Here is a 26,804-nt window from a genome sequence, read left to right on the forward strand (position 1 = left end):
CTGCCCTAAATAGTATTGAAAATTACTAATATCACATAGAATTTAGTATGGATAGTGTTCACATTGGGACGCAGGCAATATTACCTTCGCGCTGCGATGACGGCATAAAGTTGGGGTCAAACCTTATCAAACGATTAATTTGCGTTAAAAAAATATTAACGCTTTAATTTTTTTAGATTAATCGCATGCGTTAACGTTGACAGCCCTAGTTCTAAGTATAAAATAGTGATTCATATTTAGACCTGTCTGTTTCAGTTTGGTGAGAAATTTCAGGTTTACACTATCATTAAAAAGTTTGGGGTCAGTAAGATTTTATTCAGCAAGGACACTTCAAATTGAACAAAAGTGACATTACAAATGATTTCTATTTTAAGTAAATGTATTACAGTTTCCACAAAAAACATTAAGAAGCATGACTTTTTTTACAGTGATACTAAACGGATGTTTCTTGAGCAGTAAATCAGCATATTAGAATGATTTCTGAAGGAGCATTCAGCTTTGTTTCATAGGAATAAATTAAAATAGAAAAAGTTATTTTAAATGGCAATTTTTGGTCAATTAAATGTAGCTTTGTTGAACATAGGAGGCTTCTACTGACTTCTACTGACCCCAAACTTTTGAACAGCAGTGTATATCATGTCTGTAAGCTGAATAAGATCTAGTAACTATGGCGGCATATATTCTGTATACTTGCTTAAACATATATTTTTCAAATATATGTCTTATAGATCTTTCTTCTTAATGAAATTTGATGAAAGTAGTTAGATCCATGAGCTACAGTTATACCTCAAACCATCAGATTCATTCACATAGAAAAGCAGCTGAACATCAAAGACTGTTCAAATGTTTCTCTTCTAGAATACATATTTCTGTGTCTGTCTATCTTTCTCTCTCTGTCTGTCTTTTTCTATACGGTCGAGATAACCTTCAATCCTCAAGGCTTTTAAAACATTTTTGAACTTCTAGATAAGGCTTTCTCAAGTCAACATTCAAGGATTATCTTGACAAACTGTTGATGTTTTTGTCTAGCGTGCGTGTGTTTAGATGCTTGTATCTGTGTCTTGTGGCTTTTTATTGGGATGCCACGTCTGTACAGAGTCTGTTTGTGGTGTCTCATTCATGGTGAACTGGCTTGGAGGGAGTATAAGCAAATCTCTTTGTAAAAGTGTGCGTGTGTGTGTGTGAAGTTGTGAACGGTTAGGGTTAGAGTATTTACTACCGAGGATGTAAAACAGAAACACTCCGGTTCAGTGGCTGAATGTGGGCAGAATACTGCCTCTGGTCAGGGTATTTCTTCCTTTCATTGTAATAAATGCTGGTTAAAGAAACAATAAAAGAAGTGAAAGATTAACTTGTGTGTGTGTGTGTGTGTGAGAGAGAGTGTATGTATGTTTGAACACAGAATCTACCTGTAATATGTGTTCAGCTGGTGTTCGCAGTGTGTTTGTCTTCTTGCAGATGGCACACACACTTTTCTGTTTACTTCCGTCTCTGTCTCACTTTTCCTTCTTTGTTTTTTCATTTCTCATCTTCTTTAATGAAAGCTGAAGTGTGTAATATAAAAAAAAAAAATGGTAAAACACTTTCTCCCATCTGGGTTTGTATGCAGAGACAATTGTAAGTAAACCATTACAGGTTTATTTCCTCTAAGTGTAAACACTGTGTCTCTGTGGCGCTTTCCAAACATTGCTCTGTTTGTTTAAGCATCCAGACCAGCCCCGCACGGCAACAAAGGCTCAACCAATAGAGTGTGGGGTTTGTCCGACCAATGGCAGATGATGGAAACCTGTTTGAAAACCTTATTTTTGCAGTTCTGTTAGTGCTAGTTCTGTTAATTTTTTTAAGGCAATGAAAAAAAGGAAAATTAAACAATGTTGCGAGATGCTGCGTAACAATTATATTACAAAAGTTAATCTCTCTCTAATATATCTTTTATCTTTTCACATCTTTCATAAGCATGCTGACAAACAGCACACATTTATGAAGACCATCTACAGTATAGGCTTTTATGGTTTTATGTACAGCTCATATGTCTGTGTGATAATGAAATAACTGAAATATTGCAAATGTACAAATCATCATATGTGACCCTGAACCACAAAACCTTAGTCTTAAGTCGCTGGGGTATATTTGTAGCAATAGCCAAAAAAACATTGAACAAAATTATAAATTTTTCTTTTATGCCAAAAATCATTAGGATATTAAGTAAAGATCATGTTCCATGAAGATATTTAGTAAATATCCTACTGTAAATATATCAAAACTTAATTTTTGATTAGTAATACACATTGCTAAGAACTTCATTTGGACAACTTTAAAGGCGATTTTTCTCAATATTTCGATTTTTTGCACCCTCAGATTCCAGATTTTCAAATAGTTGGTCGAGATACAAATATTGTCCTATCCTAACAAACCATACATCAATGGAAAGCTTATTTGTTCAGATGAGATATACAGCTCAATTTTGAAAAATGTACACTTCTGACTGGTTTTGTGGTCCAGGGTCACAAATTAATATTGTGGTGACATATGATTGCTGAATGCTGATTTTAATACTTCAAAAAGTTATAAAAAGTCAAAGTTTTAAAATCAACAAAAATGGCAGAGAATAGACTGGTCATGCAGCTGTATAAATATAAAATAACTTGCTTATTTTGTGACTAAACAAACAAAAAATCTTTATTTGCAGCAATTTGTACTATTTTTACAAATGAGGACGTCCCCACAATGAGGTTCCGTCAGACTCTGCTCTCTTTTGAGTACAAATTTGTCCTCAAAATATGGTTAGGTAGCTACATACGTGTGCACACACACTCTCTCTCACACACACACACGCAGGTTCTGTTACAACGGACTGCTTGTATTTGGCGCTGAATTGATGTACGTTAAGCAAGATTCCAGCTGAGAGAATCTCTCAGACAACTTTTACAGATGGACAACTGCTGTCTGCAGTGTATGTTTGTGTAGGATGTGTTAGTGTTTAAGTTTATCTAGCGCTCAGGGGTTAGTTTGAAATTGTGCAATAGATATCTAAACTTTGTGAACATGTGAATAGAAACTTCTAGCTGTTCCGTTTATGTTGCCTGGACGTCTGCACAGATATAAATAGCTATAAATATATGTTTGCCATGAGGAAATCATCTTTGGATGCTAACAAAATATCTCCAAAAATTTACCATGGTATTACCATTAGGTTTTTGGCCACAGTACCATATATTTTTGGACATCCATTCCATAGATGGCGATTTCTTTGAAGGACTTTGGAGTACCGTGGCATTATGAATATGGTATTACCATCTGATACTAAGATTGTGACGTGATTCTGCCTGTTAATTTACTGATACAGTGCTGATCGTGATATCTAGAGGTCAGGGTGTCTGAAGGCCAGTGTAGTAATGGTATATTGGTATTAAAACGTTTAGTGACAGCAAGTAGGATGATGTATACCTTTTAAGTAACACAGGCTAAATCAATGTGTGGTTTTAAAGAACGGATGTGGTGTTCTCTGTGCAACTCTGTGATAATCCTGCTCATCCATCAAACGGGCCGCTGTGTAAACCCGTCGCTCGCCTTGCTCAGTGCACATAGTTGGCCCGGCTGCACAGTCTAATGTCTTTAAACAAACATGTCACCACATGTGTTAAACAATTTAAATTGCGAGGCAGTTGGCTGGAATCTGCAGCGCAATAATTAGCACTTCATGCAAACACACATTTTATAATTTCTGTGCACAGACCTTCATTATTAGACACATGCTGGCTGTGTTCACAATGGAATGCTATGTACTGCATTCTGCACAGTGTGCACTGTACATTTGCTGTCCAATAATTTACACAACCAATGTTTAAACTCAAGTTTCTAGCAGATCAAGTTAAGCACATTGAACTGTGGAATACAGTATAACATTACATTGTATACTACTATCTGGGTATTGCATACAGTAAGTTGCATAGTATGCAGAAATGGTGTAGTATGGTAGTACAGTAGTTGTTCCGAACAGCCAGTGGTTAATTGGTGGATGTCTGTGCTGCTTTTGCATGCTGTGGATTAGTTTAAACAGAGTCTGTTTTGTCTTTTGAACATCAATGCAGCTCAATCCGTCCATAATCTAAGAAGAAGAAAAGGTGGTGAAAATGCATGTCACAATATTGCTCTGTACCACTTTACATGATCTAATCTCACATGGGCCCCACAGATGTGTGAGTGCATGTGTGTGGTTTTGTGTGAGGGAGAGAATGTATCTTGTGTGTCAAGCCCCGAGCCATTACAATGAATCATTAACATGAAGCTTCAGTGCTGTGTAGTTAATCATGTCTGTTACATGCCTGCTGGTCTGCTGAAAGCAGAGGAATCTCATTCATAAAGCTGCACTGAACCACTCTCACTGCACCTTACTGCAGTCTTAATATTCTTTTAGAGATGTTGTGTCAAACTTGTATGACTTTCTTCACAAAGCCACAACAGGTGATTTTTAAAAGAATAGTATGAATGCTTTTCATGCATTTTCATTGTACATTTGATGTAGCTGAAGTATGATAATGTGTGAAATATGTTGTTCATCAAAGAATCCTGAAAAATGTTAAATTTTCCACAAAAAAAAAAAAAAATACTAAGCAGCATGACTGTTTTAAACATTGATTATCATAAAAAAAAATGTTTCTTGAGCAGCAAATCAGCATATTAGAATGATTTCTGAAATATCATGTGGCACTGAAAATTCAGCTTTGACCCACAGGAATAAATTACATTTTAAAATATATTAAAATAGGAAACTTCTATTTTAAATTGTAAAAGTATTTTACAATATTACTGTTTTTACTGTATTTTTGATCAAATAAATGCAGCCTTGTTGAGTGAAATATGAAAACTTCAGAATTGGTAGTGCATAAAAATATACATTATAATTATAATATTTTACTTAAATTATTTATATGGTTTAATATTCAATATATATTAAACGTATGTATTTGAAATGGCATGGCAATATTCTATCTTTGCAGAAAACTAGACTGATATTATTAAATTTAAGAGGTACAAAATTATGTACAAATTAAAGTCTAGTTAAATATAATAAAGGCATGTTTTCCACACATTCCACTGCTTTTATTTTTTTAAAGAATACATAGAATTAAGCAGAAATATTTAGCTAAATATTTATCATTTTTAATTGTTAAATATACACGGAGAACATTTTTATTATGAATTTTTGAGATGCAAATGAATAGCTGAATCTGAGTTTTTAAGTGCTTGATTCAAACAGACAGTTTGTCTTGCAGGCTAAATAAAAAGCAGATGATATGAACCATTGTATTGGCAGCAAAGTAATTGTAAAGATTGTGAGTAAACAAGCTCTACTGAACAGTCTTGTGTGGATGCTCATAACCTTGAGATGAGGACAGAGCACAAGCGTCTTCCTCCCTGGAGTCTCTATATGCAAATGAGCATTCATGTCTGGTACACATGTATAAGTAAGTAATCCCCTGTGTGTGGACATGCTGAATTATAATGTTTAATTCATATTGCTTGCATGCAACGATGATACCCAGTCCCAAGAGGCTGTCTGGAGCTGCTTGCGTGTGAGTCTGTCTCACTGGTACTTTTACAGAAGGACTATAACCCTACAAAAGTGTTTGGGGATTTTTGCCTTGGGCAAATAAGTAAACATCCTCAGGAGGTAGCTTCATGGTGAAGACTTTTAAAAGGCCAAACACCACTCATCTTTCTTCAGAAATGTTAAATATCTAGTTAGTATTATGAATATCTCCTATAAGTGGAAATTTCGGGTTTAGTTGTGTAGCGTGAATCTTCGCATGTTAATCGAGAATTGAGAGGTGCATCACTGCTTGAAATCGGAGCGTCAATTTATTTCAGTATTTTCACTCTTTATCTTACACATCTCTGAGGTCACTTCCTGTATGAGCTCACCTCTGCAAAATGACTCAAAGCAGTATTACAGAGGCTGTGCACAGCTTCCCTTTTGTGGCTTTCCCTGCCTTTCACAGTCACATGTTGAGCAATTACCATAGAGGTACAATTGCAAAACTATAAAAACCAAATAAAGGTTGGACCATGGTATTGCAAAGTGTATTTTCATACATAGTGAGCTAATACTGTGTTAATAATGTGTTTTTGGACTGTTTTTGAATGATTTGTGCAATCTCTTATATAGTACCACAATGTATTGCATAATACCGTACTACAATGTATCTTTTACACAGTGGTTTATACTGTGGTTTTTGGAGTATCACAGTTTTCTTAAAAGCACCACAGTACAAAATAGTTCTTTATTTTACAGTCCTGTTCTACGTATACATGTGTACTTATTACAGTAAGTGCATTATTTGGGGAAACAACTAGGTATTAACCTAGAATCTACCTCTAAAGCTAACCTTAACTCAACCTTATTTCACTCAGTACTTTCCTGAGGAAGTACAATGAAAATGCATGTGCAAAATAAAGTGCAACCAAAAACATAATCATCATAGTGCGACGTCCAAAAAAAAGGGGGTGTTACAATGGTACTGTGTACAAAAATAACATGGTGCGTGTCTAATGATAATTCCATAGTACATTTTGCAAACATTCAGTTCCATTTAATTATGGAATGCATGTGTGAGTGTATAATAACCCTACTTCAGTTACATGTTTTGTTCTCTAAACCATATAAGACTCTCACACACACAACCAGTTCAGACATGTGCAGCCTTGTGCTCTACTCCAGTTTACAAGTGTGCTGAGTGTTTTAATGATCTCCCCGGCAGCGTGACTTGATTGATTTTCTTGTCAGGTACACAAGAGACATCTCTGCTGTTTCATGAAGGTCAAGTCCAACCCAGTTTCGTGTGCGGCCAGTTGATGCTTCTGTCTATCCCTTATCTCATACTCAGGAAGCTCACAGCTAAACACCACGACAGATTATCATGGCTATCTGTTAACAATAAGTGTTGCAAATGGTGACCAATAACAAGACACATCAATCAGTTCTAGCAAACGTTGGGTTTGTGTGCGACTAGAGCCTGAATGCAGTTGATTGCACCACTGAGTCTTATCTCAGCTGTAAATCTGCCATCTAATCCTGAGGACTTCCTCCATAGACCTCCAGTCAGAATGGAAGCACGCCAAAAACAAGTCTTACGAGCATGCAGTCTGGCCATGTGCCATGGGATTGTCCCGCACCGAGCCTAGGGTCTCACTGGAGTTGTGCGTATGAGCATACAGTATGTTGGGCTCTGGTCCGAGTTTGGAAGGGTTGTGTATCTTCTATACGAGATAGATTGGTTGCATTTTGAGGTGATGTGTGTTAGGTTGGAGGTGTGTGTGCATTTAGATGTATGTGCTGAAGGGGTGGGGGAGAAAACTAAGGAATGTGACGAGCTATTGTGAAATATGACATGTGCGTAGGCCTTCCTTCCTTTTAGCCAGCAAGGAATTATGGGTAGAAATGTGGAAGAGGCCACGTCTTTACTCATTGTAGGTGTACCCCATTCTGGAGAAACGTCACGCCATTGATATATTCGTTGGAGGTTACCTGGGGATACTCGGTCACCTTCCAACCCTCCCGTTCTCTTTCTATTTAGCGTGCTTCCTCTGCCCTTGGTTTTTCCGTACACACTGCCAGTATCAAACAACCTCCCAAAGCGATTTCCTCTCAAAGAAATGCATTGTATTATAAACGTTTGCCCTCTCCATGTTTCCGTGGTCTGCTGAGATAAGACGGTTTGAGAGGAAAGACCTGCAGACAGGGAGGAAACCGCGGGCAGAGAAAGCACATGAAATATTGCAGCCTTTTCGCAGCCCTCCAGATATTGGATTTTATTGACTACTTCCTGCAACCTTGAGATGTTTGCTTTTAGTTTTGCATCACATAGATATGTAACACTGGATCATTTTTCTAAATAAATAAATGACAAAGAAACAGTTTTTCTCTCGCGTGTTTGATTCGGTTCTCTTTGTCTGCTTTCAGGACTTGTATGAAAATCCGATGATGTTTTGGATTATATTTATGCAGAGATATAGACAATTCTAAAGGGTTCACAAACTTTCAAGCAGCACTGTATACACCCCAGTGGAGTCTTTTGTGGTAACTTTGGAATGTTTAGTTGTGTTCAGGTTCCTGATTTTATTCATTGAAGGATAATGTGCATCATTATTATCAAAAGTTTGGTGGATTTTTACATTCAAAAAAGCTATTCTCTATTGTCAATAGTGTAGTGTTTTATGAAACACAGCTCACACAGAAGTCACTTTCAAAACAAGCAGCTTTCTGTTAGTCCTGTTGCAAAGTCTGTGTAGGGAAACAAACATTTCACCCTCCACAAAGTTCTCAGTCGTGTGAATTTGTATAGAAATGACTGCATTTGCTTGCAAAAGAATTGGAATGTATAGAGATTTTACTCCCAAATCATGTTTTCTCCATCATCAGCTTTGGATTCATTTGTCAGGGGGAATGCAAAACTTTGTGAGAAAATGACAAGCTTGCTTAAAGGAATAGTTCACCAAAAAAAAATTAATTACTCCTTGATTTACAAGAAAGTAAATAACTTTCTTCTTCAAAGCCACTCTCGTGTACACACATACACCAGTTAGCGGAAGCTAGAGATTACAGTTAATAAAGTTTTAAATATGGATATTTTTCTTATACAGATGTATCGATTCAGAAGGCATTAATTAACCCCCCCAAAGCCATATGGACTACTTTTTATAATGGATAGATGCACTTTTTTGGGATTCAAAATATCGACCCCCATTAACTGCCATTATAAAGCTTGGAAGAGCCAGGACATTTTTTAATATACCTCCGAATGTATTCGTCTGAAAGAAGAAAGTCATATACACCTAGGATGCTTGAGGGTGAGTAAATCATGGGGTATTTTTTTTTTTTGGCGTGAACTGTCCCTTTCTCACTTTTGTAGCATTAGACTTGCACTGCCAATCCTGCGAAGGAGCTATTAGTGCCTCAGGTTTGATCTTCTACAGACGAATTCTTCAAACTATAAGCGCTATGTTTGGCTGCTTTGCCTCAGAAAGAGCCCGACTTATAGAAAGCCTTGCTGGTCACACCGTTACTGGCTTTGTGATCTGATGTAGATCTGGAGAGAGGAATTCACTAATAATTCTGCTTCCTGATTACATTGTTTATTTGCACACGCTATCTTCTTAAATCTAGCATCACTAAAGGAAATGCAAAGGCAGGTAATGTTATGAACATAACCACAAAAGTATTGCTAATCATTTAGTGAATTACTGCTGCCGTGATCAATCAAAAAGCACATAATTTTTACATCAAATTCAGTATTACCCCCAGCTTCTCATGGGTGATATACCATCAGATATTCACCCCTGATTATTCTTTGAAATGCTGCCATAATCTGGCCTTCAGATGTCAAGACTTTAAAAAGGAAATAAAGCAAACAGAACAGCTATGAAGGTGATTTCATTTTTAATGGTAGTATCTGTGATTTAGAGAGGCAGGAATGAGAGGTTTGATATGCAACTCTGACAGACTAAGTATCGATCAGTAGTTTTGTGCTCGCTTGGTGTCTCTGACTCACGACAGCAGATGGCTTGGACTGCTTCAGGAGGTTGATTGCGGTTGAATCGTTTCCCTCTCCGTTGCTGCAGTTGCCAGATTTGACCGACTGATCTTTGTGCTAACAGCTAACTGTAAAGTGGGTTAGCTCAGCTGTTGGCCTGGTATCTAGCTAATGTACTTGGCTTCATATCTAATAATGGACTCTGGGTTAGAGTGCACAGAGGGTCCCTTTGTTGGCTTGTTTGATGCGTTTCGTTTGGGTATTTACCCACTGATTTCCTGTTAGTAGGTTGTGGGTTGGTCTGTGTGAGTGTGTGCCAGGGCATTCCTGAACCTCCTCCCCGTCTCCACACGGAGCTCCGCAGTGACCTAAAGGCTGCAGACACCCTTATCATTAGTGCTATGTAGGGAATTTACTGATTTATTTATTATTATTTTATTTTTTTTCAAGAGCTGGATGTGCGGTGTGGTGATAAGCTTCTTGTATTTGTGCCCATGTGTTTTGTTTGTGAATTCTGTGTTGGTTAGAGTGTGAGTACTTCAAGTGATTTATTAGTGGCGTAAAGATGTCCCATGGTTTGGTTTTAAGCTTGGATTGGAGATGTGTTGGTGTGTGAGAGTTTGAGTTGTTAGCTAACCGCAGCTCAGAATGCAGGGCCTCTTCGATCAGGGAAGCAGTCCAGCAATCAAATCCCAACCACAGTAACGCCTGGCAGCTGACTTTAGCGCTGCAGTACCATCCAATGCCCCCCATCCAGAACCCAACACTAAAGGCCTCTAATGCACAGCACCAGTAATACTGCTAACCTTCTGCTGCGAAGAAAAGCTCTTAGAAATAAAAAATCTCCCCTTATGTTGTTCCAAAAACTTTATTTCTTCTGTGAAACACAACAGAAGATAATTTAAGAAATGTCTCAATATTTTTTTAATACACTATTGTTTTAAAGCTATTTGGCTTACCAGCATTCTTCAAAATATATTATTTTTATTTCTTCCACAGAAGAAAGTTTTAAGCATGAGGGTGAGGTAGGTTTGGATATCGAGAACCAGTTTCATTTTAGAATTGGTTCCAAATGTCCAAGAACTGTGGATTCGATAAGACGCATGCATTTCAATTCCTCTTGTGTGCGTTTTATTGTTTTAAACTATGCAAGTGCAAGAAGATGTGTAAGGCCACATACACACTGCAAGTTTCAGGAGTGACAAATGCATTTAAATGCGGGAGTGAGTCCTGTAAATTATCGTTCCATGTGTGTACGGAACAGCACTCACTCCCGCATTTGTAACCATAGCAACGTTCTGTCGTCTTGCGGGAGTAATAATATCTTGATATCTATATTTTTTTTAATGCCCCATTTCCAGACAGACAAAACAAAAACAATGTTTATTAAAGGGATATTTCACCCAAAAATGAAAATTATGTTATTAATTACATAATTAATTAATACACATGGACTATTTTAACTTTTTGAACATGTCAGTTGCGCTGCTGTCTATGGAGGGTCAGAAAGCTCTCGGATTTCAGCAAAAAACTTCATTTGTGTTCTGAAGATGAACGAAGGTCTTACGGGTTTGGAACGACATGAGGGTGAGTAATTAATGACAGAATTTAAATTTTTGGGTGAACTATCCCTTTAAGCCTAGCTCGCACTAGAGGACCGACTCTTCTCGTTCTGTCGTGTTTGACTGCTAGTTCATGTCTGTTAGCTTTGAGGGCATATATAAGTGCCACTGTACTTCTCAAAGTGGACAAAATTCACTTTTAACAAATATTTGCATATAAAATATACAATTGAAATATAACATTTTCAGTAAAATGTACTTTCTTTTTGCCACATAAAATATTGATGATAAAAACACGTTCCTGCTCCCTAATGGCACCGGTTTCTGATCAGCAATAACAAATAGCAAATCATGGTTCATGGTTCTGAAATCCAGCCTACCTGTGTTTAGATGCATTCACTTGTCAAGCAAAAGAGCATGAATAGCAGCAGCCAATGAAATTGCTAGAGGAAAGAGCCAAGACTTAATGCATAAAATGGCCTTTGCTTACGACCAATTCCATCTGTAACTGATAAGTTTGTTGGCATTAGTGTTGTCTGGTGCTCTTCAAGATTGGGAAAGCACAGATATCACTTATCAATGGGAAATGTGCTTTGAAGAACAGCTACAGTGGTGCTCTATATGAACAGTGTGTCCACTAATGCTCTATGGATCTATTCATCTAGAAAAGAGAATGGTTTTGAATTAACGCTACAGTATGAGAGTTCTGTGGACTAGTTTACGCTTTTATTTGCTGACATAATCTAGATAAGAAGGATTTATATATAAAATATACTTGCGGTAAAAAAGTTTGGAATAAATAAGATTTTGCAAATGTTTTTGAAGTCTCTTAGGCTCACGAAGGCTGCATTTATTTGATCAAAAATACAGTAAAATCAGTAATGTGAAAGTATTGTAAAATATAAGTAAAATGCAATTTATCCTTGTTATATCAAAGCTAAATTTTCAGCATCATTACTCCAGTCTTCAGTGTCACGTGCTCCTACAGAAATCATTCTGATATGCTGATTTGCTGCTCAAGTAACATTTATTTTTATTATCAATGTTGAAAACAGTTGTGCTGTAAATATTTTTGTGGAAACTGTGATATGCAGTTCAAAAGAAGAGCATTTATAGATATTAATAGATATACAGTAACAAAAATGCCTTATTTGGCATATAATAATAAAAATAAAATAAATCTTACTGACCCCAAACTTTTGAACTGTAGTGCATGTTAAATTGCATTGTGATTTCAATGTTTTGCTACAGGAGCTACACACACACACACACACACACAATATGTTGTGTTTTTAATAATTTTAATAATTTTAATGTTAATAATTTATAATATTAACAATGATGTTGTTTCCAAAAGAAGGGAAAATCTATCTGGAGACTTCTAGACTTCTATATTGTGCATCTGTACTATATTATGAGAAAGTCATCTTTATCTCCGTTTCTCTGGCAGATGACAGTATTTCTGCAGCGAGCACATCAGACGTGCAGGACCGCCTGTCCTCTCTGGAGCTGCGGGTGCAGCAGCAGGAGGATGAGCTGACGGTGATGAAGGCCGCGCTGGCAGACGTGCTCAGACGTCTGGCTCAGTCGGAGGACTCCGCTGCCACTGCCAAAAAACATCAAAGCGGCAAAGGTAACCTAGCACTGCCGTGTGTGTGCATCTTTGCCTCCAGTGATCCTCGCACTGTTTACATGGAGGAAGTGTAGAAGCGCAGCCAGACCAGGATCTGTTAACAATTTCAATCCAGCCTTGACCCACGGCGCTGAACGTTTCCATTTGAATAGCAGCTGTGTGTGTGTGTGTGGGTGTGAACGTTTGTGTGTGTGAATGTGTGATCTTGGGGGCTGCTTGAGGGAAGGCATTTTAATGTTTGACCATTAAAACTGACTTCACTTTGTTCTCCGTTTAACACACCGTATAAAACACACTGGCTGCCTCGCGCACTGTTTCTCTCGCTCTCACACACACACACACGTATACAACTTGTGTATATTTAAACTTTATGCAGCTTAAAGTTTTTTGAAGTTAAAATATTTATCCTTTCCTGGTTTAATATGTAAAGACTAAGGATGACTTAAAGACTGTAAACAGTGTGGCGCTGACAAAATATTGCTCTGTTTGTTTGAGCGGCCCAGCATGTTGATAGCTTACTCAGCCAATGACGTTTTGGGCGGACTACCTATTAATCTACTATTAACCACAGGCTTTAGAAATATTGAGAGAAACAGTAAATGTTTCTTGTTCCATTAATGTTTAAGAAAGTAGTATTGCACATAGCTGTCCCATGACCTCATCACTATGATTCCCAGTTATCATATTGTAAATAAGAACAATATTTTTGCATCAAATTGTGTTAAATATCCCCTTTTATATTAGAAAAGGTGTGTTTAAAATACAGAATACTTTCTATACATACATGTCAAGTCAATTTGCATTGTATTGTGGGATGCGATATCTTATGCAGTATTCCCTGCTGTATATTGCATGTAATGGCAAATATAACAGGTCATATTTTTTGGAATAATGAAACTTTTCATACTGTGTACATGTTGTTTTAACAGAAAAAAAAACTTTAACAAAAATAAACATCTTTACAAAACAACTTTTATATTTTGTAATGTACAAATAATAATGATAATATAGAAAGCTGTGTATAGATAGATATCGATATATAGATATATGTGTATAAAAATAATTTATCATTATAAGATGCAACATAAAAATCCTATTGTGCGTTACTGATAACATAAACTATTAAGAAACACAATTATTTGAACAAAATACAAAAAAAATAAAAAATCTGGGAACGCAAGTTTATGGTTTTTCATTGTAAGTTATGCTTTTTTACATCCAAAAATTGTATATTTAACTCTATTTTACTATAAAATTACACCGTAAAACCTGATAACTTAAGAATGCTCAAAACATTTGAGAAAACGTATTGCCTCAAACCATTTGAGTAAACAAACTCAATTTTTTTAAGTTAGTAGAGCTTAATTTTTATGACAAGTGGGGTAGGGCTGAGAGCCATGGGAGCCAAGCCTCGTTTCCATGATCCCACCCCACTTATCACAATGCTAATTATATATACAACTTGCTTCCATAATCGTCACATTCATCCCAATCTTTCTCTTTTCATTAATATTTAAAGGGGACCTATTATGCCCCTGTTTACAAGATGTAAAATAAGTCTCTGATATCCCCAAAGTGTGTATGTGAAGTTTTAGCTCAATATACTCCACAGATAAATTTTTATAGCTTGTAAAAATTGCCACTTTTAGGGTATGAGCCAAAACGCTCTGATATTGAGTATGTTGCTTTAAATTCAAATGAGCTGTTACAGTTTTTGAAGCTCCGCCCTGGAGAAGAGGGCGGAGCTTCAAGAGCTCCAGCTCCCGCATTAGCAGTGCTAGCCTTTGCAAATAAACATTTCACTAATACAAACCTGTTATCTTTACAGAAAACTACTCTGTTTCAAAGTCAGTCATTTGATTATACTGTGCATAATAAATTTGCGTTTATGAATTACACAGACTGGGAGCACAGCGCGATTAAAAATAACAACATAACTGGTCTCATGCTATCACAAATTTTATAAGTCTCACTTCTGATTATGAGCTAGACAACTTAAAGCGATCGACTCGCATTGCTTTCATATGCAACTTTTAACCACCACATTCCTATTCACGATAATTCTGATAGCACTTGAAGACAGCATCAGTGCAAACACACGAGACAATGATCGCTTTAGCAATTAGCCTAACAGAGTGCCAAGAAGCTCTTTCAGAAAACAAACACGTGATACATACTTTGTCTGGAGCTGACGCTCGTGCACGAAGCGTTGGTATTAATCCCAAAACGTATTGTGAACGTTACGGATTTTTTCCAGGATATTTCCTTCGAAAATGAAATTTAACCACAGTGTCCTCGGCTCAGATGGGGGGAGATTATGGCGAATTCTATGTTCATTAGTGCATCCCAAAACACAACACTTGTAAAGCCTCTTTGGCGCTGACATTGTATATATCTCCAGTAATGGCGGACCGCATCTTCTCACTCAGGGCTGTGTTTATGCTAATAGGGCAGAGAATAGGTCCCCTTTAAGCGCTGGTTAGCAAAAGCACACCAGCACGTACTGATGTAGTTAACAAAAAGACTCTCACTATACACTTGCATGTAAATAGTCAAACCACATGCAGTATATGTAGTCTTAACCTTTTGCTGTCCATCCTAAACCTAGCCAAAGGCTCTGCTTTTTCATCACAATGGTAACACTACAAAACCAACATAACAAAAACCTATGTAAATCATAACATAACACATTTAAGTACTAACTTCTGTCTCCCCATGTTAATCTTGCGCAAAAACACACAACATAACTTAATTTCAACATTTATTTTCCTTGTTGTTTGCTGCAAAGCATGCTGGGAACTAGAAAACTCAATCTTTTTAAGTTTAGATTACTATAACAACATTTTGAGTTTACAGAACTTAAGTCCAGTGAACTTTCATTATTATTTGAGTTGAACTAACTCAATTTCATTTAATTGATTTCACTGTTCGGTTTTACAGTGACATGAAACGTAAGGTTAAGATGAAATAGTAAGGGACCTTGCTGTTAACCAATTAACAGGTTTTTACTCTAGCATTATGTTTTTACTCTTAAAATTACAGTTTTCTTTTACATGGTACAGTATAGATATGTACGGCATAGATAAGAGTAGTATGCTATACAGTAGCATGCCATTTTTTTAAGTGTACACTAGGGACAGCGCACAGTATGTCTGGCGTACATTTCCTCATTAGCATAGTATGCGTGTACTATATATGTGCAGCTTGATTTTTCTAGCCGTGCATATTCTGTACGCTGAACTCGCACATGGAACATGAATCTTTTCCACTAATTAATTTAGCCACTGGCATTGTATCACAATTAAAAAAGAAACCGAGGAGACAGAATAACAACAATCTATTGTAAGATGCAACAGAGATAAATGCAACTCTAGTTTAAATGAGTTTGAAGACCTTTTTCTTAGTTACTTCTAGAGAGAAATTAATCAAATACTGGACACAGATGTGGAATTTTAAGTGTTGAGAGCCTGTATATAGTACACTATTAAAGTCTACATTGAAAGGCTGTGCGTTCGGTTGTAAGCAAATGCTTAGTGTTTGCACTAAAACTGAAGTATTCTTTGAACTTTATTTTCATCAGTATCTGATTTAGCACACATCTTAATTTTCTCTTTAAAATTAAAGCTGCGAACACAGACAGTTGTACTCAGAAGTTTACATTTATACAATATTCCTTATAAAAAAAAAAATCCACGACGTGACCAAAGGTGCGTCACACTAGACCTCATGTTCCATTCACTCCCATTCACAAGTAATTCTTAACATTTTACAAAGATTGCTGGGTTGGATTTCCGTTTGTATGTCAGATGATAGGCTTTGGAGAAAATAGACTTGAGTAATTATACGTATTAGTGTACAAATGTCTCCAATTAGACCAAAGGACAGACTAATGAATGTTTTACTCAACACAAGCAATAATAAAGAGCAGTTTGATCACAATGAAATATTTTACAGCAGAACAAACCTAAAAAGATTAATATTCATCATTAGAAATTTCCATGACTTTAGAAGATTTTTCGCAGACTCTTCCAGGCCTGGAATTCACTGTTATTTCTGTGTTTTTGATTACTAAAAATACATTTTTGGAATAGACAGCATTGATAGTTTTTTATACATTTTAATAAATATTTGAATTTGTATCATACATATTACTATGTATTTTAAGTCTAGTGTGATGCAGCTTAATGTGCGTGTTCAGATATGTTATCTGCTGTGTGTAAAGGAGCCGGTCACGTGACAGACACAGGACACGATGACTTGAATTTATGCCTTTAAAAACATACAGGGCTGGGCCTAGAAATAATTGTACCAAATGAAAAGGAAAAGAAAGCAAGAAACAACAATTCTCAGGCAGTGAGCAATGAAAACGGGCATAACAAAACCAAGCCTCTAAACAAAATAGAAATTCAAGCCCTGAACGGCAATTGCCAGAGAAAACCATCAGAAAGAAGGCCAACCTCTGACTCAACACAGAACACAGCTTGGACAGCTGCACTGCTCATTCTTTATTATGACTGTTTTCCACATTTTACAGTAATAGTCCTCAAAATTGGAAGCTAATAGCCCAAACAAACCTCAAAATAGTGATATTATTTATTATAAGCATGCAGACACATCCTTACTAAAAAGAGTGTCTTAAGATGAAGGTCAGATCATCCTTCCTGAATCCTGACTGATTTTATTTTTTTTACATGAAATGTATCAGTATCCGATTGAATCTTTATTGTGAACACACTGCAAAAAGTGTGTATTTATGCCATCATTTATTCAGAATATATTAAAATGAATGCTATTTTAATTGTAATAATATTTTACAATATTGCTTTCTCAATTTTCATATTTGATCAAATAAATGCAGTCTTTAAGAAATTTATTTCAAGAACATAAAAAATTTGAGCAATAGTGTCTATAGTAGTTTATTACCATTATTCTTGCTGTTATTAATATCAGTAAATAAATAATTTATTTTCAAATGTGTATTTCTGTGGGTCAAAATATGCATTTTTTGAGTATTTGCACATACGTCATGCTTTTTCTGTTCATTAATTTTCGTGTTTTATGATTTTTGCTAGTTCTCATTTTTCACATTTTCAGTCCCTGAATGAACCACATTTTCTTTCCACTGCCCATATTTACTCACTGGGCCCATTATGACCCATTTTTCTCACTTTTATTTCTCTTTCATTCTCACCATGATGATTTGAGTTTCAAGGCTGACTCACTGCTCCTATAACATTCAATCCCCCTATCTATTCCCCCTCATTTCCCATAATCCCCCACACACACTAGTATCTTTCCCCAAACTCTCAGTCTTTCCACTCAAGTCCTCTCCCAATCCTCAGTTTATCCTTAATCAGCTGATCTCTGGACAATATCTGTGAAAGGGCTCAATTCACTAAGGAAAAGAGAAGCGCTGGTTCCTCTCAAACTGCTTTTCCCAGTTACAGATGAATGCTATGATTGATTTATTGTTTTTGTGATTAATCTGATCCCTCATTTGGCATATCATGACATTAAATTAGAACTGATTTTCACAAGTTGTCTGGATCAGTAAGGCGGGCTGTTATTGAGGTGTTGTATTGCTGTTCTTCTATCATGACGTACACTGAATATGATTAAGAGTGACTATATATATATATATAAATCCAGCAAATTGTCCTGTATCTTGAGCATGAACGCAATGGTGAATACCAGTGGTTTTGGTGACGAACAGCTAGTGACAGGCTTCTGATGGAAGGCAGATTATTCCTTGGTTTCCTGTTGAAGTGAGGTCACAAGAGGACTTCCTGTGCGGCTGTGCTGACTAGAGACACACACACACACACACACACACACACATACAGCATCGTACACAGGAAGAAGATCATCTTATGCTTGAATGCTCAGTCTCTGTCCATAAAAGCCAACACTCTAAACAAGTGCATTAATTATTGCTTTGATGCAAAAGCATGATCTGTTGTGACAGCAGTGGGACCTTCCAGTAAAGTCACCTATTTGTGAGACGCAAATCTGAACGATTAAGTTTCCTTAATTATGACAGTATGATGTTGAAAATAAAAGCTTGTGTAGTTTGTTTGACTTTCACTGCTAAACATGTAAAACCACAGAATATCTTAATGACTGCCAAACGTCCACAACGTCTGTATTTTGAAAAGTTTGACACTTCTCCTACCCCATGCATATTTGTTTAGCCTGTTACATAGTTTGGATAATTTTCAGCTAGCAGTAATGGGGCCAAAATGTAATATGACTTTGTCAGAATATCATTTTAAATTAAAAATATTTTTAGTGCATCAGAGCTCTGTTCCCAAGAGCCTGAAAGTGCACTCTTCCCTGTGTGTGTGTGTGTGTGTGTGTGTGTGTGTGTGTACTAATAATCCTGGTAGTAGGTATTATAATAATAACAACAACAAATAATAATAATACTGTATTTGTATTTTAGTAGTATATTATTTGTACTGTGTTCTTATTAAAAACTAATACAGTATTACGGAATAATAATTAATGCAACAACAATAATAATATTATTAATAATACTAATAACTTAAAAATCAATACTGTATTTGTATATTAGCCGTATATTATTTGTACGGCTACTATCATTGTTCTTATTAAAAACGAATACTGTATAACTGAATAATAATTAATGAAACAATAACAACAACAACAATAATTATTATAATAATATTATTAATAATTATAACAAAACAAAAATCAATACTGTATTTTTTAAAATATCTTGTCTTTGCTGTTAGTTTGCACATGTTGAATACAAAAGCTGAAATGACAATCAGTTGTTTATTTATTTATTTATTTATTTCAATGGGCAAAACAGTACAGTCCATTTGCAAACATACTGGTAGTTTTAATAACTGTCGAATCAGCTGATCGTCAAAGTAATTGTTCATTGTAGCCCTAGCAATAAAGACGATAGAGATTTTCCCAGCATAGAAAATATACAAAAACTTGCAGATTCTGTGTGGAGCAGGAACTGGTTTAATTTAAAAAATAAACCTAGAACTAGAACATTAATGTCTTAGATCATTAATGCACACTAAATATTTCTAAACATTCAAATTAAATTTGAAAAGAAACATGTGCAAAGGAAATTCTAGATGAATGTGACCTGTAGTTGTTTTGTTTTTTGCAGTGTTTTATCTGGAACACTATAGAGAAAGGTTTGCTGAAGCACACATCTCTCAGCAGTCTGATGAGGTCAGCCACACACTGTGTGTTTTTGTTGTGGGCTAATGGAGCGTGAAACCGAGCCATGTGGTACTGACATCGCATCGCCGCCTGCTAAGATAATATACACACGTGTACGCGTGCCCCGGAGAAAAACAATTAATCGAATCCACCACGCAAAGGCCTGCACAGGCGTCAGTCTCTCTCACAAAAGTGAAGTGACCGGTGAGCAGTGAAGAACCTAAATCAGACATTTCCACATGCAGGCCATTCAGAGAGAGTTTTAAATAGCATGGCTGATGCAAACCATTGCAATCATGGCACTGACATTTAGCGTGAGAACACCAACTGGACACCTCAGTCTGTTCTGTAAAATACAAAATACTAGTTTAACACGAGTCAGTGTGTTTCCGCTACGATCCAGATATCTGAGACTGCTTCTGTTGTTTATTCTTTCTCATTTAATTAAAAGGGAAAATAAATCACAGATTTTCATTTTGGTCTCATCTTCACTATATATAAATATTACATACATTTTATATACACACCATTCAAAAGTTTGGGATTGGTAAGATATTTTATGTTTTCGTTGTTAAAATAAGTCTCTTTTGCTCACCAAGGCTGCTACATTACAAAAAAAAAAAAAAAAAAAAAAAAAGTAATAATATATATATATATATATATATATATACATACATACATATCTCAATATCGACTGATATGAAAAAAAAATATTGTGATAATTTTTTGGCCGTATCGCCAGATCTTGGCCATGATACCAACCCTGAAACAACATACAAACTACCAAATTTTGCTACAAGTTTGATCGCAACATGTAATCATTGTTGTTAATAGTGTTCACTGTCTGTTTGATTACATGACATTAACTAACTGCATGATTTTTACTGTACATTTCTGCCATTTGGACATCAACTTGACATAGTCACCACTGATAAGCCACTACTAAATCTAATGTAGAAACTTTAATTTTCTGTAAAGCTGCTTTGCAAAGATTTGAATCGTGAAAAGCGCTATACAAATAAACGTGAAATTAATTCTTATAATTAATCAGTGTAGAAAAGGCTTTATTATGTTGCTATGGTGGCTCATACTGTACTCATTACAATATACAGAATGAACGTCATTGTACTGGATTTAAAAAAAAGTGTTTTTATTTCAGTGGTACTGTAATTTAGGGTTGGGCCGAAAGACGATGCCATCGTCCATCGCCGATGGCTGACAGACATCACGTTGTTGAGCGTGATGAATAGCCCCTCCCACCCCACCCCCACAATCCGCCGCATCCCAATTCCATGTTCAGAAAAGTATACTACGGTAACGGAACCCCTAAGGGGAATAAATAGCCTACGAGATGGGAGGATAAAAAAACAAATTCAATACTTTTCACAATTTATACACAATTATTATATTGTGTATAAATTGCGGGCATCAGGGAACCGTTACTGTATGCAGGGCACTGAAACCGCTTTCGAATACACGCTCTTATTTTACTTTCACTTTCGAGATTCACGATCACATGGACTCTATACTACGGAGCAGCAGTACCCTACATTTTACAAGATTAGATGTTTGTCAGTGGGGCTCAGTATCTGCAAATCATTCGCCATTGTCCTACCAGTCATCTCTCCTTACTCTGTTTATGTGGTAAGTGAACTTGAATGTACTGTAATGTAACAGGCTGCTAGCAAGCGGCTAACCATGTCCCTTTAGTGGCTCCGTAGAACGTGTTATTTGTTTTCTGTGCGTTTCTGCATATGGATTCACGCTTAGGGCACATCCCTAACCCCACCCCCCGATGTCATCGTCCATCACGATTTTTCACTGTAGACATCGTCCGATGCCAATTTGGTAGACATCGCCCAACCCTACTGTAATTAAGATGGACTATTAAATCAGATGACTAATCCAGTTAGCATGTCTGGATTGCTGCTTTATTTAAGACAGACTCTTTATAGTCTATATTGTCTTTCTCTATTTCCTGACTGTTGATCATGTTCAATTTTATGACTTCGAAACATTCAGAAGTCATAGAAATCAATAGAATCTGAAGTCACAGAAGAGTCTGGAAATTTCTCTATTGAATTTAAATCTTATATTTAACATTTAAATTATATACATTCTGTAGAAATATATACATATAATTTATTTAGAATCTTGTATAGTTATGTTCAGCATTAAAATATTCATAATGTAAGTGCATGAATTAGGTCACATTTTACAAAAAGGTCCCATTTATATGCAAGCATGACAATAAAGTTCAAGTTGAGCTTTATTGTCATTCTGCTACATGTGGGGACTTACAGTGGAACGAAATGTCGTGCCTCGCAGGACCACGGTGCTACATAAATACAGACATACAACAATGAAGTAAAAAACACTATAAACCTATACACTATAAACCTATACACAACTAACCTACTGACAGATTTTAACTAAGTATACTATATATAAATATTTACCCTATACAAACTAAAAAAAAAAGATAAAAAATACAAACTATACGAATGCTTCACATAAATACTGTACATGTGCAAAGAGAAACATTTTGAGTCAAGCAGCTGGTTGGGGAACAGTGCAGGATGATTTGTAGTGCATGAGCATGTAAACATACATGTATTTCTGAGTCTTTTGTGGGATTGTGTAAACGCAGCAGTGTGTGTAAAGTGTCCAGTGCACATAGAGGAGAGTGTGTTACTACAGGTGGCTTGTACAGGCCCACTCACCTGTGTAGCAGCACACTTCGAATTGCACAAAAAAAGTTCCAAACAGTTTTTTCTTTGGTGTGGTAAGGTTTGGGGTGGGGGTTGGGGGGTGTTGGGTGGTCCATGTTTCAGGAGGTAGGGGTTTGCATGGGGTTTCAGAGGGGGGGCGGGGTGGTTTGAGTTCAGGGCTCTCACAGCCTTGGGGAAAAAGCTGCTGAGCAGTCTGGCCGAGCAGGCTCTGATGCTCCGGTACCGTCTTCCTGATGGTAGGAGCTGGAAGAGACTGTGGGAGGGATGGGTGGAGTCCTTCAGGATGCTGTTGGTTTTGCTGGAACATCGTGTAAGGAAAATGTCCAGGATGGAGGGGAGAGGGGCACCGATGATCTTTGCAGCTGTGTTCACTGTCCGCTGGAGGGTCTTGCGGTCAGCAGCACTGCAGTTCCCGTACCAGACAGTGATGCAGCTGGTCAGCACACTCTCAATGGCGCCCCTGTAGAATGTGGTGAGAATGGGTGGAGGGAGACTTGCTCTTTTCAGCCGGCGGAGAAAGTGTAGGCGCTGTTGTGCCTTTTTGGAGAGTGATATGGTGTTGGTGATCCAGGTGAGATCCTCTGTGATGTGCACCCCCAGGAATTTAGTGCCGCTGACTCTCTCCACAGTCGAGCTATCGATGGTCAGTGGGGGGTGGTCAACAGAGTTTCTCCTGAAGTCCATCACAACCTCCTTTGTCTTCTCCACATTGAGGGACAGATTGTTAGTGCCACACCATTCAGCCAGCTGTGCCACTTCCTCTCTGTAGTGCGTTTCATCGTTGTTGATGATGAGACCTACCACTGTTGTGTCATCAGCAAACTTGATGATGTGGTTGGAGCTGAACTTGGCAGTGCAGTCGTGGGTCAGCAGTGTGAAGAGCAGCGGGCTGAGCACACAGCCTTGTGGGGCACCTGCGCTCAGTGTGGTAGTGCTCGAGGTGTTGTGGCAGACACGGATTGACTGAGGTCTTCCGGTTAGAAAGTCCAGGATCCAATTACAAAGGGAATTGTTAAGGCCCAGCAGGTTTAGTTTATTTATGAGCTGTTGTGGGATTATTGTGTTGAATGCCGAGCTGAAGTCAATGAACTGCATTCTAACATAGGAGTCTTTTATTTTGTGACTTTATATCTCGCAGTTCTGACTTCTTTGCTCTGAATTCTGAGTCACTGAGTTCTGTGTATTTGTTTGTTTCTGGCATGAAATTAAAAATGTATTTGCAATTTCTTAATCTCACAATTCTGAGAAAAATTCACAGTTAAAAAGTTGCAATTACCTTTTTATTTTATTTTTATCCTGTGGCATAAACAAGCTTCCATACATTTAACATGAGATAATGCATTAGCTAACATGAACTAACAAAGAACGACATGTTTTACAGTATTTATAAGTTGTTCGTTGTTTGTGAAGGAGTGTATTTAGAAAAACTCGCCCAACTCATTTTTTGAAACTTTGACCATGTTTAGCATGAGAATCCAACACTATAAAAAATACTGGGTTGTATTTTACCCAGCATTTTTTTTTAGAGTGAACTCTTTAGCAGGGTAGATATGCCAGAATGCATGAAACAGCATTAGGCCCCCCCTTATAAAAAAGCTTATCCAATTGGAAAATTCTTGGAAATGTAAAAGTCAAAGGGTGTGTGAAACCTATTAGAAGGTCTGTGCAGTAAATTTGTTGTGGTGCTGAAATTTGAGTCATTGTTTAAGGTATAATAGGGAATAAAACCGATGCGCAATGTGTCTCCTGCAGGTCAGACCCCGCTGCGAGAGGCCTATTCAATGTCCTGTATTGCCAATGGCAGTTCCAGCGGCCGCAAATCTCACAGAGATGGTTCCACAGTGTCTGTAGCCAAGAAAGAGACACTCTCCTCCGCTGCCAAGAGGTAATGCACACACAACTGAAATATGCAAATGATCTCAAAGCCTCCTCTACACATTTAGGATGTCTCCCTTCTCTGACCCACTTCAGCTCTCCACTAATGAGCTGATGATTTGAAGCAGGTGTGTTAGATTAGGGAGATAATCACAATGAGTTGTAGTGGCAAACCTCCATGACTGGTTTGGGAAACACTGTGCTAGGATACTCTTAATTATTTTTTTACAGGCATGCTTTCAAAATGTACAGTCATCTGGAAAAATGCTGTCAAAAATATTGACGTCTCGATATCGACTTACGCTGACGTGTTCAAATGTTGGTGCATTCAGATGTTCTCTGTTTAATATGTGATGTTCTTTCAGCCTGAAGAAATATATTCATCTGAATGACAGTGTTGAAATGCCCTGCTCTCCTCATCTTTTCATGTGTATCAGATCTTTCTCGGTTGACCTGCATGTTGTTTTTGCAGTGGTGGCGAGCGGAAAAAAGACAAGCCTCTGATGGAGGGGATCAAGGAGAAAGAGGAGCCTCCACAGGCTAACGATAAAACCCCCTCAGCGCCCAGCACCCCTCAGACACCGTCCCCTTCCAGCAACCCCCCCTCCCCTCATCCCCCACAGCCCCAAAGACAGCTTTCGGAGAACAAGGGGTCAACCCTGGCCAAAAGGTTCCTCCCAACAGCCATGCAATTTCTGGCAGTGTTCGAGCAGCGTTTGGCAATCTGCTTGCTGCGGTTTCGCAACCTATTGACGTAAAGCCAAGGGGCAGGGCCGACATGCTTCCTCAATCAATATCAAGATCAATAGAGCAATACAGTGACTGGCCGCTTTTTATCTGCCTTGGTTCCGGAAATATTTTTCCCATTCATTTTCTCCATAGGGATTTTGAAAAATTATTAACTAAACGTCTTGGACCAAACAAACTAACTCCAAGATTAATCACAATATTAAAACATATTTGATATAAAGAGGGAAAATACATGTGAATACAGTTCTTAATATGAATCAAATACTCCCATAAATTAATATATTTATTTAATTAATAAATCATTACAAATGTTATAATAATATCAAAAACAAAGTTACAGTACAAAATAATTAATAAAATGATTCACTTCTCATTAATAAGAATTGTGAGTATAAAAACAATATGAAATCGAGAAATATATGTTTTAATTCTAAAAACCGTCATTAAAAAGTTTGTGGTAAGTAAATATAGTCTCTTAGTAAATAAAGTATCTTATGCTCACCGAATATATAAATAAATAATTATAAATATAAATGTATTTATTTAAATATTTAAAATGTTGTTTTAAAAAGTAAAAAGTAATATTGTGAAATAATATTACAATTTAAAAATAAATGTTTTATCTGATAATATATTAATTAATAAAATGTCATTTATTTCTTTGATGGCAAAGCTGAATTTTCATTGTTCCCAACACAACTGTTGTATTTTATATATATATATATATATATATATATATATATATATATATATATATATATATATATATATGTATATGCGCACACTCACAAATTTACTGGTATTACTATCCTTGTGGGGACATTTGGTCCCCATAACGTGATAAATACCAGGAACACACACATTTTAAATATTCAAATATATACAAATATATAAGTAACTTTATAATATAGGGAGAACAATTCACTTCCATCGTTTGCAAATATTCATATTTTAAAAGAGTAGATGAAATGGATTTTATTGTGGAAAGGATGGGGGTTTTTACTTCCAGAACATAGTATGCATTGCTGTTCAAATGAAGGAGCCACATGTAAGTCACTAAAGGTCACTGCACACTCCGAAATTTTTGCACGTTAAAAAATAAATACGACCTCACGTTGTGTCAAAATGCATGCGAAAATTTCAGACTCAGTGTGCAATGACTATCTAAACTAATTATTATTTAATTCTATCTAAACTAATTATTGCTTTCTCATCATTTATCAGTACTTGCCCCTCATTCTATGCTAAATGTCCTGCTAGGATCAGGGTGACAGTCTAGATCAGAATGTGTTATGCTCTGGATCGCTCTGAGCGGTCCACCCAGAAGAGGAAAGTAATGGAAAGCAGATGTGTGTGATGTCTTCTCAGTGCTCAAACCCTTGGTTATTGCTTAATAATCCGCAGAGTAATCAGGCTAACACATTAGCCCAGCCATGCTTCAACACCATTACCAAACCTTCTAGTCTGTACTTAATAACCCAAGAGCCTGCCTGGTGAGTTATTCATATCGACT

At 36.8% G+C, this 26,804-nt stretch overlaps 1 protein-coding gene across 3 annotated transcripts in view; it reads left to right on the top strand.

Moving 5' to 3' along the window:
* LOC306884681 (echinoderm microtubule-associated protein-like 4) overlaps window positions 1-26,804 on the top strand; it is an 89,675-nt gene that overhangs the window by 30,640 nt on the left and 32,231 nt on the right. For all 3 annotated transcript variants that reach the window (XM_079440781.1, XM_079440779.1, XM_079440780.1), the window contains exons 2-4: window positions 12,546-12,728; window positions 24,419-24,551; window positions 25,014-25,211. In XM_079440781.1, coding sequence (XP_079296907.1) covers window positions 12,546-12,728; window positions 24,419-24,551; window positions 25,014-25,211 — 514 coding nt within the window. The remainder of the gene's footprint in view (window positions 1-12,545; window positions 12,729-24,418; window positions 24,552-25,013; window positions 25,212-26,804) is intronic.

Source organism: Barbus barbus (assembly GCF_936440315.1).
Source record: "Barbus barbus genome assembly, chromosome: 18".
NCBI lineage: Eukaryota > Metazoa > Chordata > Actinopteri > Cypriniformes > Cyprinidae > Barbus > Barbus barbus.